The following is a 15,317-nucleotide window of genomic DNA, read 5'->3' as shown; positions in this document are numbered from 1 at the left end:
TTCGAAAAGTCGACTTTTCATAAAATGCAAAAAATCGAAAATTCGAAAAATCGACTTTTAATTAAATGAAAAAAGTCGAAAAATCGACTTTTAACTAAATGCAAAATGTCGAAATGTCGACTTTTCATAAAATGCAAAAAGTCGAAAGGTCGACTTTTCGTTTCAACTATAGAACCCTACCATTGACTTTCCAGAAAATACAACTCTGTACTTTTGCTATATTTATTTATCCGGTTGTCAACGGAAACTAAAATTTCGAAAATAATAAAATTCATATATTTTAACTAAACTTTGTATTTATTAAATATTAGACTTGCTAATCTAGAAAAATCTGTGAGAAAATAACAACAACATGGAGGTAGATGCCGAAGCAGCCACTGTGGGACAATTTCAAACTCTAGTACGTTACAACAATCCTGTGCTAGTGGTTAAACATACTGAAAAGAAAACCATACCAGCAGAATTGGTAAGAGAAATATTGAAATACTTAATTATATATAAATTTTAAGATTTAACTTTAATCTAGGAACTCAAACGTCCCCAAACTGCTGGGGCTCTATTAGATACAAAAAAGGAAACTGAGGAAATTTTAAATTCTATACTGCCACCACGTTGTTGGGAGGATGAGGGTCAATTGTGGCAACAAACTGTTTCCAGTACACCGGCTACTAGGCAAGATGTCATAAATCTGCAGGAAATGTTGGACACTCGTCTGCAACAAACACAAGCTCGGGAGACAGGCATATGCCCAATACGTCGAGAATTATATTCCCAATGTTTTGGTAAGTTTTTCTTTTTTGGTTATTAACTTTTTAAATATAATTTATGTAATTTTTATATAGATGAAATCATACGCCAAGTTACTATAAACTGTTCCGAAAGAGGTTTATTACTTTTACGCATACGTGATGAAATTGCCATGTCTATGGAGGCCTATGAAACTTTATATTGTAGCTCGGTGGCTTTTGGTATGCGTAAAGCTTTACAAGCCCACGAGGAAAAGGAAATGTTAAGAGATCTAGTTAAAACCTTAGAAGCGGATAAGGAAGCCTTGGAGGAAATAATCAGTGATATGAAGTTGAAAAATGAACAGGCTGAGCGGCGCAATGCAGAATTGCGTGCTTCAGAAGAGAAAAAATATCAAGAAGAAATTGCTTTCCTGAAGAAGACCAACACGCAACTAAAGGCCCAGTTGGAGGGAATAACAGCTCCCAAAAAATAAGTTTATTTTAACATTATAATTTTAATAAGTTTTTACTTTTATTTCTTAGAAAATCATAAAATATATTAAAAAATAATGATTATTCTTTTGCTTCTGTACCGGTTTCCGCTTGCTGCTCCGATTCTTCTGGGTGGTCTTCAGTAGACTCTTCAATTTCGTCTGAAATTTCATTAACAATAGGTGTAGGTTTAAATACTTTTGGTTCCGCCTTTTTTGCAGTATTTTCTTTTTGTACACGTTTAACGGCAGGTTGTTTTTCTATGATCTCATATTCGATTTCTGCAGACGTTTCCTCCATAGGTTCATCTTCTTTTGGCAAATCTTTGTAGATCTCGGTTTCTACATTATTGGGTAGTTGATCTTTTATACTTTCCATTTTTTTCATATACATTTCATAAACATATTCCGTCATTTGTGTCATATTATTAATGGTGATAATTTTTTCTTCGGGATTATCATTGGTCATGCGTGTGGTAGGATATGATTCGTTTTCTACCAACTTTAGTTTTTGGGGACGCATTGTTAGCTGCAAATAAATAAAGTCTAATATTTTAATACCTTCTGAACTCAAAATAAATATCTGTACTTACCAGTTTAAATGTTTGCTGTAATTCTAAACAGTTTTTAAATAACCCAACCCTGCCAAAGATATATAAACCTAAACGGGCACGACTCATGGCCACCACCAAACGTCTGACATCTCTGATATGACCTACAGCTTTTGTGCGCACCAACGATATCAATATGTAATCATTTTGTTGACCCTGGTATTTGTCTACGGTGGTGATTTTGTGAGGCCACCCAATTAAGGGATTACTACCGCACCTACCATTAATGACATCTCTAATTAAATGTTTCTGACCATTATAGGTAGTTAAAATAGAGATTTTCTCCGCCGGATAACCAATAAGTCTCATATACATATAAACAGCCACTATATATTCCGCTTCAGCCAAATTCTGTAGCAAAGCATTTGAAAATCATTTGTGTTAAAAAAATGTTCCATTTATTTTAATGTTTTGCCTACAAACCTGATAAAAGTAAGGATTAGGTTCCGTTTCACCCACTCCATTAAAGTCATCCACATTTATCAGTTGATAGTCATGCAATAAACCAGCATTGGCTCGACGATATTCCTGGGATTCCAAAATATGCTGCAAATCATCCAGTTTCTTATAGCGCCATTTGTATAAAGAACAAATACTAGATCTAGCACGACCTTGACCATCCAAATCAACTGTAGGTACACCCAAACGCACTAGCCTCGTAAATAGACTCTGTTCCATATTGGAATACTTTTGAAAGGCCATATTTTTAATCACCGGTGGCAATTGATGATGATCTCCTATCATAATCCAACGTTTAAGACGATTAAAACCATCCATAGGATTTTGCAACAGCAGAGGTATAAAGGTTTCTATCTCTAGAATTTGTGCAGATTCTTCCATAAGAATATTATCATAACGAAAACCTAGATTTACTAATTCTTTGCGTTTTAAAGCAGCATGAGTACAAGTCATGGCTATTATCTTAGCCTCCTTAACCAAAAGATACTTGGAACGATCCAATCCAGTGCGCAAAAGTTCAAAAGCTCTAAACTCTTCTAGTTCAGTGAATATGTGGGAAATATAACGAAAACAAGATTTGGCAATATTCATATAATCCTCATAACATTCGCCCTTAAATAATGGTTGAGGAGCATCATCAAAGAATTTATTAAAGGGAAATTCTTGTTCAAAAACTTTACGCCAAACATTTGCATCTTCGCTTTTCTCCACGGCAGCTGCTTGTGTTTGGAATTTCTCCCATCTGGCCATAACATTGTAAAGATAGAAATATCCTGCTGTTTCACAGGTGTAAGCATTATCACCTCTAACTCCTAAAGATTCTTGGAGTTTTTGCACTTGCTGCAATAAGTCTATGCGTTTGGCTAAAACATAATTAACACGTCCATAACGACTGAAATCTTTTTCGGTCTCCAAAGCCTCTTCACCATGACCCAAACGCAATAAATGTCTTTCGTCGATATCCAAGGCCATAATCTTTTCAAAAAGTTGATTAAGAGCCTGATTGGAATGCGTTACAATCAAAGTACGTTGATTGGGATGATTGTGATAGATATTGGAAATGATTTGCACGGCTACATCGGTTTTACCAGTACCAGGAGGACCTACAACCACAGTCAAACCAGGTTGCATACCAGCTCGTATAGCTTCGACTTGGGTTGGTGTAAAGCGTATAGAGTTTCTGTAAAATGGAAATTTAAAATTGGGATTAAAATTCATTATTAAGCTTTGTTTTCCTATTGTTGATTTGAGACTTGAGACTTATCAAAAATGTTCTACTTACTGTTTGGGTTTGTTACCCAAATAGGGACCACGATTCTCAAATTTATATGGTTGTACCACAATAGATTTGCTTAGCTGCTGCTCCTGCTTATCTTCTGAAGCCTCCTCCGACTCGTCTTTTTTCTCCGCCACATCTTCAAATATCAAACGAAAGAGTGCACTACGCTGTTCCTCGGCAACATTACATTTAATTTCATAATCAGGAAAACTTTCAACAATATGTTGATACGAAAGAAAAGTATCATTAAAATCCAAATTACGTTCCTAGAAAAAACCAACGATTAATAACTAAATATAATTAAGTTTTTTCATTCTTTTTACTTGATTTGGCATTTTGGAATAGTGGGCAGCACCAGGATCACCATAGCCCAATAAAATATCATGCAACCAGGCGGGTACCACACATTCAGTGTTCATTAAATGTCTTATGGTTTCTAAAACTGCTTTGAAATTATTTTCTTTAGGTTTGCGTCTCATTATAATGTTAAAGCTTTCATAAACATCATCTCCTCCCTTTAGAAAATAAACAAAAACTTAAAATTATATTTCACATCCCTCAATAAATAGATATTTCCCATTCACCTCTTGCAAGGAATCCATATCCAAGCGATACTGATTACAATCCAACCAAACACGATAAGTTCTTTGTTCACCAGGGAGTTGAGGTCTTGGATCGGGACCATCTTCTATAACTCGACCATTGGCATCCAACATACCCTCCACTTCACAACCACGCACATAAACTAAACCCACTTGTGGAATAAATGGCTCACGTGGATTGTATTTTGTACCTAAAGTTAAGTTTTTAAAAAGACCTTTTCAAACATATTGCTCGAGTCCACTTACCATAAGGTTTTGTAGGCTTAACTGTAATCAGAAAACACACATCATGCTTTCGTAGATTTTCCCATTCATCCTTAATCTCCTTGCGTACCGATAATGTAACTCCAATATCAGCTCGCACTCTAGAAGGTTTCTTTTCTCCAATATGAGGTTTAGCCACCTCCACAACAGCAAAAGAGGCAATAGGCAAGGCCATACGAGCCCAACCACCAAATACTACATCACCATCTTCCGATAGCCAGGGTAACATACGACTCACCGCATCCTCAATATCTTGACGAATTTCATATGTGGATTCCAAGCGAAACAGATTGAAATTTCTCAACAAATAATCGTGTAAAGTTAAAAATTGTAAATTCAATTTTGGCAAAGCCAAACAACCATCTCCTGTAAAATATTCCGACGGTACTATATTTTCATCCCAGATTATATCCTCGGTGGGATATAGAGGCATTTCATTGAGAGCATCCAATTGAGAACAACGTTTTTCATGTCTAGTTATTAGCAACTCCTTGAGAAAATCCTCATCCAAACGATGCCATTGAAAAGGTGGTTGTAGTTCATCAGGGACTAGATTTAAGAATGAAGCAATTTCTTTGAGCGCTTTTTCATTTAAGCCACCAAAGTGTTTTTCCAAAGAATCACGTGAATCTATGCTGGCCACATTCGATAGAGCAAATAATCTTAAGTCGGGAAATTTGGAAAAGGCTGCTCTTTGTAGAGAGGTAATTTTTTTATAATGGATTTGTGTCATATCATGATCGGTTAGAGAGTCTCCAGTCACATCATTGATTTCAAAACGTGAATAGAATTTTAACATATCCAATAGCTAGGAAGGAAGAAGATTATATAAAATGGAATTTAAATTTTTTAACGAATTAACACTTTAGAAAAGAAGAATGGAAAAACTGTTCCGATTTGCAACTAAAGAGTTTATCATTATGATTTTGGAAGTAAAGAACTAGTGAGTCAGTTATGAGAATATTTTTTATTTTACTGCAGATACTGGACCTAATTTTTCACGACTCGAGCATAAAAATCGATCGAAATTACAAAAGTTTCGTTAATTTAATTGTCTAAAACGTTACTATCATCGTTTTAGACAATTATTAGGGTTCTATAAATCGACTTTCGAATAATCGAACAATCGATTTTTTGTCGAAAAAAGTCGAAGTCGACTATTTTGTTCCAAAAAAGTCTATAACTCGACTAACGTCTATGAAAAATGTCGAAAAGTTGACTTTGCAAATAAAAGTCGAAAAAATTGAAAAGTCGAAAAAAGTCGGAAAAAGTCAAAAATATTCGAAATTTTTAAAAAAGTGGAAAAAAGTCAAAAACTCTAAAATAGTCGGAAAACTCGAAAAGTCGACTTTTAACTAAATGAAAAAAGTCGAAAAATCGACTTTGCATAAAATGCAAAATGTCGACTTTTAACTATATTCAAAACGTCGACTTTTCGTTTCAACTATAGAACCCTAACTATTATATTATAAAATTTTCTCGTATTTACTTTTATAACGCACTGTTCTTTTCAAGAACATACATTTACAAATCTCCTTACATACATATATGGTATTTGACATAAAAGGAATATTAAACACGCAAACCACAAACAATCAGACATACAAATGGAATCCTGTAAATATCGTACATCAACTTTTATGGATAGAAGAAAAGTTTCAAAGCAAAAACAAACACATAATATTGGAATGAAAATATTAAAAAATACTACAACTCCATGACAACAAAAAAGTAAATACTACTTCTTGAACAGCAAATTCTATGCATTAACAAAAACAAAACATTAGGAAAGTTGTAAAATACACATGGGCAAAAGTAAATTTAGATTATTGGAATACATACGAAATATGCCGGCATTTAATGTTTTCCCATAACAATTAAGAAATATTCTCTCTATATTAAATACTAAGTAATTGTTGCAAAATTTTCGAAACACATGCCGGTCTCTACTAGGTCTCTAGGGTCATTGTATGTTTTTTTTTACAAAGCACTCTGTACATTACACAGATTGTTTGTTGTATAGAAATATGCAAGTCTATTACTATAAATTATTTATTTCCGTACTATTTAATTACGGAATTTTGATACGATGGCACACAAGAGCATAGTGTACGCACGCACACATTACAAAGCCAGACTTGACAATAATTAACTATAGTTTAAAATTGAGTACGAGATATGGACAAAATAGAGCTAATTTAACTTGAGAAGAGAGCGAGAGAGAGAAAGAGAGAACGGGCTAACATTACACAAAATACAGGTATACATATGTATAACAACAGGAATGAGAAAAAGTGTCGTCTATAGCGTCGAGTAAAAAAACGCGAATATTTTCCTAATTAAACTTACAAACTATTAGTGGTTTAAAGGTCTTGTAAGTTTTATACCTTACAACATTATAGTGGGGAAGGTATAATGCTTTTGTGCTAATGTTTCTAATGCATAAAAATATTGGACCTGCACCCAGAATAATTTTTTTAGTCGATTTAGTTTTGTCCGCTCGTTTGCCTGGATGGAGATCCATTTAAACCTGGTTCACATGGAACAGACCACAAATTTAAGATAAAGATCTATAAAGAGGTCTGCCGATGTTCCTGAGAACTTTTTTAAATACAATGTGTTTTATCTTCTATTAGTTACAAAGGTTTCTTTTAATTGGTCTTTAGTAGGATTTTTTCTAATCTCTAATTATGTAGCTATAATTTTATTCATTCTATAAGAGATTTTAAGCCAATGTTATGCGATATTATTTCAGATATTACATCTCTAAGGGCGGGTTTCTTACTGCTTAGTTAAACTATGCTTAACTTGCTTGTAAGATTAAACAAAATCGGAACAAATTTAGGCGGACTTTAACCGTTGATTGTGTTTTTCAGTTATGGATCTAGGATTAGTTGTTAGTATTGCCAACTTTTCTGTCAAAAGCATAAGCAATGAACAGCTGTTTTTTGCAAATATCACTTTTGTAAAATGTAAAATTTTAGAAAAAATATAAATACAAATTTAAAACAATAATAATAATATCGATAAAAGAAATCATACTTAAAATATTAAGTTTTTATTCTTCCGAATTCATTGTTTTTGTTGATTGTGTATTCTCACTTTGGCCAATTACAATCAGTTAAACTTAGATAATAAATAACTTCACTGATTAATTAAAAAAAACATATATTAAACCAAATAATGAAGACTATGTTTATCAGAAAAACCCGCTCTAAGAAATACGGGTAACATAGTTAGGAAACTGAGTTTCTAAACATTAAACTATAATTCCTTTCATAGAACCCTATATAAGATTTTGTCAGCCGTACTTTTCATTTAACGAATGTATAACTTAGGTGTATTTCCTTGTATCTGATATATTATAAATCTATCTATCTATCTATCTATCTATCTATCTATCTATCTATCTATCTATTTATCTATTTATCTATTTATCTATTTATCTATTTATCTATTTATCTATTTATCTATTTATCTATCTATCTATCTATCTATCTATCTATCTATCTATCTATCTATCTATCTATCTATCTATCTATCTATCTATCTATCTATCTATCTATCTATCTATCTATCTATCTATCTATCTATCTATCTATCTATCTATCTTTCTATCTATTCTCTACTAAAATATCACCTTTAAGCAAAACTTTCATCTGGTATATTTCTAAGGTTATGAAACTAAAACCCGCTAAATTACCAACACCAAATGGTGTGGAGTATTTTAAGAGAATAACAAACAACATTATCTCACCAAATGGAAACTCGAAGTAAGAAGTTAAAAATGTTAAAGTCAAAATAACAGTGAATAGCTGGCTTTCAAATTGGATGGAAATAAAATGTGAACAACTAGATGATACGAAAATATTTAGTACATAACTAAAAAAAACAAAATAATAATAAACATTGATTGTATAAAAAAGAACAATGTTATTGTTAAGTAATTATAAATAAACAAATATATAAAATAATAAAGGAAATTGTAAATAAATTATATTTAACAAGAGCAACAACAAAAATCTTGTAAATTTTTGTAATACAGCCTACAGTAAATTTAAACAAAAGACTTAATGCAGCGTTAATGTTTAAGTATTGGTTTTGAAAGCAAAAAAAAAAAACAAAAATATTTAAGATTGTGTCGGCAAATGGTTGAGTGTCCAATTGAGCAATAATATCACACAAACCCGAAAGAGAAACAAGAACCGATAAAGAGAGCTATTTAATGAGTGAGTTTTAAAGAAATTAACTGATCAGAAGAGCGAGAGAGAGAGTGAAACTTATATCTTGAGTTTTGTATTGCATGACGATGACGTATTTAATAGATATTTTGTATGTGGTTTGTTTTAAAAATATTACAGATGTTATTTAGCCAGTTAGTCAGTGGAACAGCAGCAGCTAAATCTATTTAATAACCAAGTTAAAAACAGCATGGCCAAAATATCCATGAAATGGTTAATCTATACATTTTGCATATTACTACATCAGCAGACTGCCACAATTGAAGCAAATTTACAAGAGGAAAATCACATTGATGAGGATGTAGTTTGGGTGAATAAATGTTGTGAAAAATTCGAAATACGTATAGATTCGGTATGCAGCCAGGTGAATGAAAGCGGTAAGTGGTGTGTGTACCTAAAAAACATACCTATAAACATATGTATGTACATATAAACAAGACGACGCGTCAATATAAATGAAATGAAAGGGGAGGGGAAAAGAAATATGTAAAAAAAAAACAAAAAAATTTAAATAAATGTGGCAAACCGAAAAAAAATTGAAGTAAAACATAAATAAATGAAACATGCAAACATTGAACTAAAAAATAAAGCGCCAAGTTTTAGATTACACACGACTTTGCGAAACAAAATTAAAATGTTTTAATAATTTTTTTCTGTTGTCTCTTTTGTTGCAGAATACTTTCAACCCATGTTTACCAGCTACAATGGGGAACATAATATGCCGGTAAAATTCAAATTTGTTATTGGTTTACCTGCTTGTGGCTCAATGCAAACTTGGCCCATTTATCATTATCAAGGGGTAAATAAATAGTTATTTAATTTAATTTAAGCTAAAATAATTGTTTTTTCTTGCTTTTCTTTTAAAACTAGAGTGCCGATAAATTAGTTTTATTAGATGATGGTAAATTGCGCCACTATACCAATACCGCCGATGAAGCCTCGGATCCTTCTATAAATGACTATGGCGAAGAGTTGGCTGAAGAATCTAAACCATATTTTTATGATTATGGACGTGATCAATATTGTATAGATAGAGTAAGTACATATCTATAGATGTTAACAATGATGACTAATATTAGATAGATTAGTTGTATCAACTTTAGCTTGATTAAGTGATAAATGTTTAAAATATTTGTATTTCTATTTAAATTCTAGGCCATTTCTACGAACGGTGATCAACGTCAAGTGTTATTTGCTAATATTTGTTTAGCTAAAAAAGAAATCAAATGGACCGATTCAAGTTTTTTGATGCGTAAAATCTTAAATCCCATTTTTCATGTTATAGCGCTGATAGTATTGTTGATTATAGCAATAGTTTATTTTATATTGCCGACTTTGAGGTGAGTTATGGAAATTTTATATAATTTTTATAAAAAATTTTAAAATTTCTTTATAAAAATATAATTTATAATATTTATCAATAATTTTTTAAAAAATTAGTAACGTTCTTTAAACAATTTTGTTAGTTATTGATCATTTTTAGAAAATTATTAAAATGTTGCAGATTTTCTTAAAAAGTTGTCGATTTTTCTAAGAAAAATTTACAAATTATAGAAAATTTATAAATTTAATTTAAAAATATTTTCGAATTATTGTAACTTTAATAAAAACAAACAACTTTCAAGCTATCGATCATTTTCGCACTTTTTTTTTTTGAAAATGTTTTAAAAAGTTTTAAAACATGTTTGACTTCTCGATATCGATCGATCATTTTTAGAAAATTATAAAAATGTTGCAGATTTTCTTAAAAAGTTGTCGTTTTTTCTAAGGAAAATTTACAAATTATAGAAAATTTATAAATTTACTTTAAAAATATTTTCGAATTATTGTAACTTTAATAAGAACAGACAACTTACGAGCTAACGATCATTTTCGAACTTTTTTGTAAATGTTTTTATAAAGTTTTTAAACATTTTTGACTTTTTGATAATTAAAATATTTTTTTAAAGAAAAAATTTGAAATAATCGATAAATTATATATTTTCTTTTTAAAATGTTTCGTGTTATCGATAACCTCGAATTGTTTTAGAGATTTAAAATGATTTTCACATTTTCGAACTTTTTTTGAAATTGTTTTTTCGATTTTTCGATAATTGAAAAAATGTTTTAAGAAAAATTTTCAAATATTCAATAAATCATAAATTTTTTCTAAAAGGTTTTCAGTTATCGATAACCTCGAATTGTTTTATAGTTTTAAAACGATTTTCACATTTTCCAAAAAAATTGTTCCATTTTTCTAAAAATAAATTTTAAATTTATCGATAATATTCAAACATTCTTAAGAATAGTGAATATTTCCATAATTTCTGTTAAAAATTTTTATTTTTGAAAACAAAAAACACAAAATTTTTAAACTATTATCAAAAAACTTTAAATTTTCTTTAAAAATAACCAAACCTTCTTTTAAAAATTTAAATTTTCTTTGTAATTTTGAAACAATTTTAAGATTCTTTTGAAGGTTTTGTTTAAAGTATTAGATTTTATTTTTGCTTATTTTTAAATTAAATTACTTTTCCTTTTACAGAGATTTAGTGGGCAATATAATCACTACAATTGCCGTTTGCCTGATGGTAGCCCAGGTGGCCGATCTAGTGCGCATTTTTACGGAATTTACGAATCATGTTTCATTTATAGTGGCCGATATTATTCTATATTTTAGCATATTGGCAGCCTTCTTCTGGCTTAATAGTTTTGGCTATTATATCTGGAAAACATTTCGTTCGCGTAATGTTTTTCTTAGAGTAACAGATGCCAGGAAATATTGTTATTATTCAGTATATGCTTGGGGTTCTACGGCTTTCATGGCGGGTATGGCAGTATTTGCACATTTCTTTTTAGATGCTGACACGTATAAGAAACAAAATGTGGTGGCCGAACAAGAAACGATGGGTTGGTTGGGTATAGCAATATTTTTTGCTCCCATAGCCTGTACCATATTGGTGGATATATTTTTCTATGTAACCACTTTGAAGTTAATAAATCGACGTAATGTTTACGGACGCATACAGCATAAATTAAAAGCCAAGTGAGTAGCTAACTAAATGTAAATAAAATCATTTTAATTTAATGTAATTCATTCATATTTCTTTACAGTTTCATTATGTTTTCTTTAATGCTTTTGATTATGTCTATCAGTTGGCTGTTTTTATGTTTATCTTGGTTAAAATTCGAAGGTCTTTTGTATGCCCACATTATTGTTAATGCCATACAATCTCCCCTACTGCTGTACATATGTGTTTTGCGACAGAAACATGTTACGTTTCTGCTGAAAAAATCTTGCTGTTATAATGAACCGCCTTCGACAAATGATTGGGGCGATGAAATGCACTATATGAACTGCAATGATTATTAGTTTTTAAGACTAAAGTATGAACTGATATTTTTTTTTTTTAATTTTATTATACACTTTGAATTTATATTGAAAATATAATGGCAACTAAACAACATTAGTATTAAGTTATACAAAAGAAGTACAACTCTTAAATGAATTCCAATGCTCGCGCTGCTCTCTATTTAGGTTTTCTTTATGATTTTTATAAATTTTCTTATATATTTTTGTATTTAGCAAATATTTTATATTTAAAGGGATATTTTAATGGACTCACCTAAATGTTAGGCATTTATTGTATTTAAAAACAAATTTAACGAATAATTTATACATTGAATGTATGAAAAATGTAATTTTAATTGAAATTAAGATGATAATAAAATAAAGTGTACTTAATTGATATTAAGAGTTTAACACGAAAACAATGATTTTTTTAAGTTTAACTATGTATTTAAACTACAGATCGCACTTGGAATATAACATGAAACTAGAAATCACTAAAATTACAAAGATTTTAAAATTAAACTCACTTACCTGACCAAATAATTTCCCATCCGGTCTCTGAACCAAATTGCTTATTTGAGCACGAACCAATAGATGAGAATCATCCAAGACAGTATTGAAAAAACGTCTTGTAGGCAGTAAAGCCTCCAAATCAATCATTAATTCCAAGAAACGTTCACAATACAGGATCGTATGTGAATCTACTGGACCCTCCAAAGGTAAATGTTCTAAAACATCTAAAAATTGTATAATAAGATTTTGTAGAAAATGTCTTTCCCATTCTACATCCGGATTCTTTTCGTTCTTTTCCTTTTTCTGTAACTTTTTCCAAACTCTACGCCATTCGGGTATAGAGCGCAGCTCCTGTTCCAATCGTTCTAAAAACAAAAACAACTTTGTATATAAAAAGTATCGATATTTTTTTAAATGTTTCTTACTTGGTTGCAAACATGACCACATGGACAATGATACCAAACGTCTAATTTGATTGCGACACAATTCGATTTCCATGCTATTAAAACAATGATTAAGAAATACCACCAAAGCAGTTTTCTCTCTTATTTGTGTTTTATTGTCTTCATTCAAACACAATTCCAAAACATGACGAAAAAATCCTGCAAACTCCTCAGCACGCTGCTCAAATGTTGACCATACCTCTACACGCTCACGAAACTTTTCATTAACCATAAAAACTATAGACATTAAGTGAGCATGTGATGCCGTGGAACGTTTATAATTGGGCCATAGATATTTCTCAAAGTATTGACTAAATTCCAGCATAACAATACGCCGGGTGGAATTTTTATGTTCCACTATTTCTTTTAAGTAAATATCATCCACCAGTTGGGCATCGTATGCTTCATGCGAGCCTTCTGTTTCCGGAGACCAGTATTTTGAAGCAATCTATGAAATAAATAAGTTGAAAATAAGTAAACGTTTATTGTGGTGGTTCCTCATTGAGTTGTCATCATACCTCCCAAATAACATCTGCACTCAATTGTGATACGGTCATTTGTGCTGACTTTTGTGTTTTGGCATCCACACCTTGCCGTTCTGCTTTGTTTTTATTTACATTTTTTAATTTCATATTTAAAGATTTTTGTTTAAAAATTAAAGAAAATAAAAATTATTTTAACACGATTTCTTGTGCATTAGTAAAAAATGTAAACAGAAAAGCGACATGTCAATTAAGGACAGGGATGTTATATTTTGCTTACAGGGTGTTTCGTATATATATGTTTGTTTACCTTTTTAATTGTTAATTAATTATATTAAATACGGCAACGCCACCAATTCATATAGAAAATATATTTTTTCATAATTCCCACATTCGTTTTCTATTTAATTTTGTTAAAATACAACAAAGTTTTTAAACTTCGGCAACATTGTTGCTCAGAATTTTAGCCTTTAATATGCTTGGGTTTTGTACTAAAACCTAGGGTTCTATAGTTGAAACGAAAAGCCGACTTTTTGCATTTTATAAAAAGTCGACTTTTCGACTTTTTGCATTTAGTTAAAAGTTGATTTTTCGACTTTTTTCATTTAATTAAATGTCGATTTTTCGACTTTTTTCATTTAATTAAAAGTCGATTTTTCGACTTTTTTTCAATTATTTTAAAGTCGATTTTTCGACTTTTAATATTTTATAAATAGTCGACTTTTCTACTTTTTCCGACTTTTTTCGACTTTTTCCGAGTTTTCGACTATTTTCGACCTTTTTCAACTTTTTCCGACTTTTTTAGACTTTTTCGACTTTTTCCGACTATTTTCGACTTTCCGACTATTTTCGACATTTTCCGACTTTCGACTATATTCGATTTTACCGACTTTTTTTCGACTATTTCACACTTTCTACTATATTCGACTTTTCGACTTTTTTCAACTTTTTCCGACTTTTTTTCGACCTTTTCCGACTTTTCGACTATTTTCGACATTTTCCGACTTTCGACTATATTCGACTTTTTCCGACTTTTTTCGACTATATTCGACTTTTTTCAACTTTTTCCGACTTTTTTCGACCTTTTCCAACTTTTCGACTTTTTTCGATTTTTTTCGACTTTTCGACTTTTTTGGACTTTTTCCGATTTTTTCGACTTTTTGACTTTTATTTACAAAGTCTTTTCTCATAGACTATAGTCGAGTTATCGACTTTTTTGGAACAAAATAGTCGACTTCGACTTTTTTGGACAAAAAGTCGATTGTTCGATTATTCGAAAGTAGATTTATAGAACCCTACTAAAAGCATCACTTTGAACATTTTATGTAGGTTTAAAATTTTTTAAACATTTTCCCCAGTCGTAATTCAGGTCTGAGTTGGGGAACAACTCTCGCGTCATCGCGATTATTTCTTAAACGCGTTCAGGCTTGTGTTTGTTGCCTGGCTTTCGACAGTTTTGCGTCTCGCTCGCACTGGTGTAATGTATTACTTCATATAACTGTTCAAAGTTATATGTTGTCTACATTAACCTCGTGCTCTCGTATTACCTCAAGTGAGGTTATGTTTTATTGGTGGAGACCATAGAATACTCAAACGTTTTTAACTGGTGGAGACCATAAAATACTCACGATATAACCTGGTGGAGACCATAAAATACTCACGATATAACCTGGTGGAGACCATTTAAACTCAAATATATACTGGTGGAGACCATTATACTTTTGATGAAATCAAGTCCGGATGCTCCAACTTCCTATATGAAGGTATAGGTCGGTTGGTGGGGTTTTCTCTGGACAAACGTGTGATAACCTGGCAATATGAGTGCTTGATGCACCGCCATCCTAATCAAAACCCAAAAAAAAAAAAAAAAAAA

General features: G+C 31.1%; 3 protein-coding genes across 3 annotated transcripts; 2 read left to right on the top strand and 1 right to left on the bottom strand.

Annotated features, from left to right (window-relative positions):
* Window positions 1-234: 234 nt before the first annotated feature.
* LOC111676393 (putative inner dynein arm light chain, axonemal) lies at window positions 235-1,304 on the top strand. Its single transcript, XM_023437311.2, has 3 exons — window positions 235-466; window positions 527-782; window positions 843-1,304. The coding sequence occupies exons 1-3, from the start codon at window positions 353-355 to the stop codon at window positions 1,220-1,222; spliced, it is 750 nt and encodes a 249-aa protein (XP_023293079.2). The 5' UTR covers window positions 235-352; the 3' UTR covers window positions 1,223-1,304.
* Window positions 1,239-13,685, bottom strand: LOC111676381 (RNA helicase aquarius). Its single transcript, XM_023437298.2, has 10 exons — window positions 13,481-13,685; window positions 12,945-13,410; window positions 12,538-12,884; window positions 4,417-5,242; window positions 4,153-4,361; window positions 3,892-4,083; window positions 3,572-3,834; window positions 2,254-3,469; window positions 1,813-2,181; window positions 1,239-1,748 (listed from the first exon to the last, which is right to left on the bottom strand). Exons 1-10 carry the CDS (start codon window positions 13,592-13,594, stop codon window positions 1,302-1,304), a joined length of 4,449 nt encoding a protein of 1,482 aa, XP_023293066.2. The 5' UTR covers window positions 13,595-13,685; the 3' UTR covers window positions 1,239-1,301.
* Window positions 8,248-12,431, top strand: LOC111676382 (probable G-protein coupled receptor Mth-like 5). Its single transcript, XM_023437299.2, has 7 exons — window positions 8,248-8,663; window positions 8,796-9,052; window positions 9,350-9,474; window positions 9,546-9,710; window positions 9,831-10,015; window positions 11,200-11,700; window positions 11,769-12,431. The coding sequence occupies exons 2-7, from the start codon at window positions 8,866-8,868 to the stop codon at window positions 12,025-12,027; spliced, it is 1,422 nt and encodes a 473-aa protein (XP_023293067.1). The 5' UTR covers window positions 8,248-8,663; window positions 8,796-8,865; the 3' UTR covers window positions 12,028-12,431.
* Window positions 13,686-15,317: the final 1,632 nt, after the last annotated feature.

The sequence above is a fragment of the Lucilia cuprina genome, chromosome 4 (assembly GCF_022045245.1).
Source record: "Lucilia cuprina isolate Lc7/37 chromosome 4, ASM2204524v1, whole genome shotgun sequence".
Taxonomy (NCBI): Eukaryota; Metazoa; Arthropoda; class Insecta; order Diptera; family Calliphoridae; genus Lucilia; species Lucilia cuprina.
The sequence above is the reverse complement of the archived record's forward strand: the minus strand, read 5'-3'. Positions and strand labels throughout refer to the sequence as shown.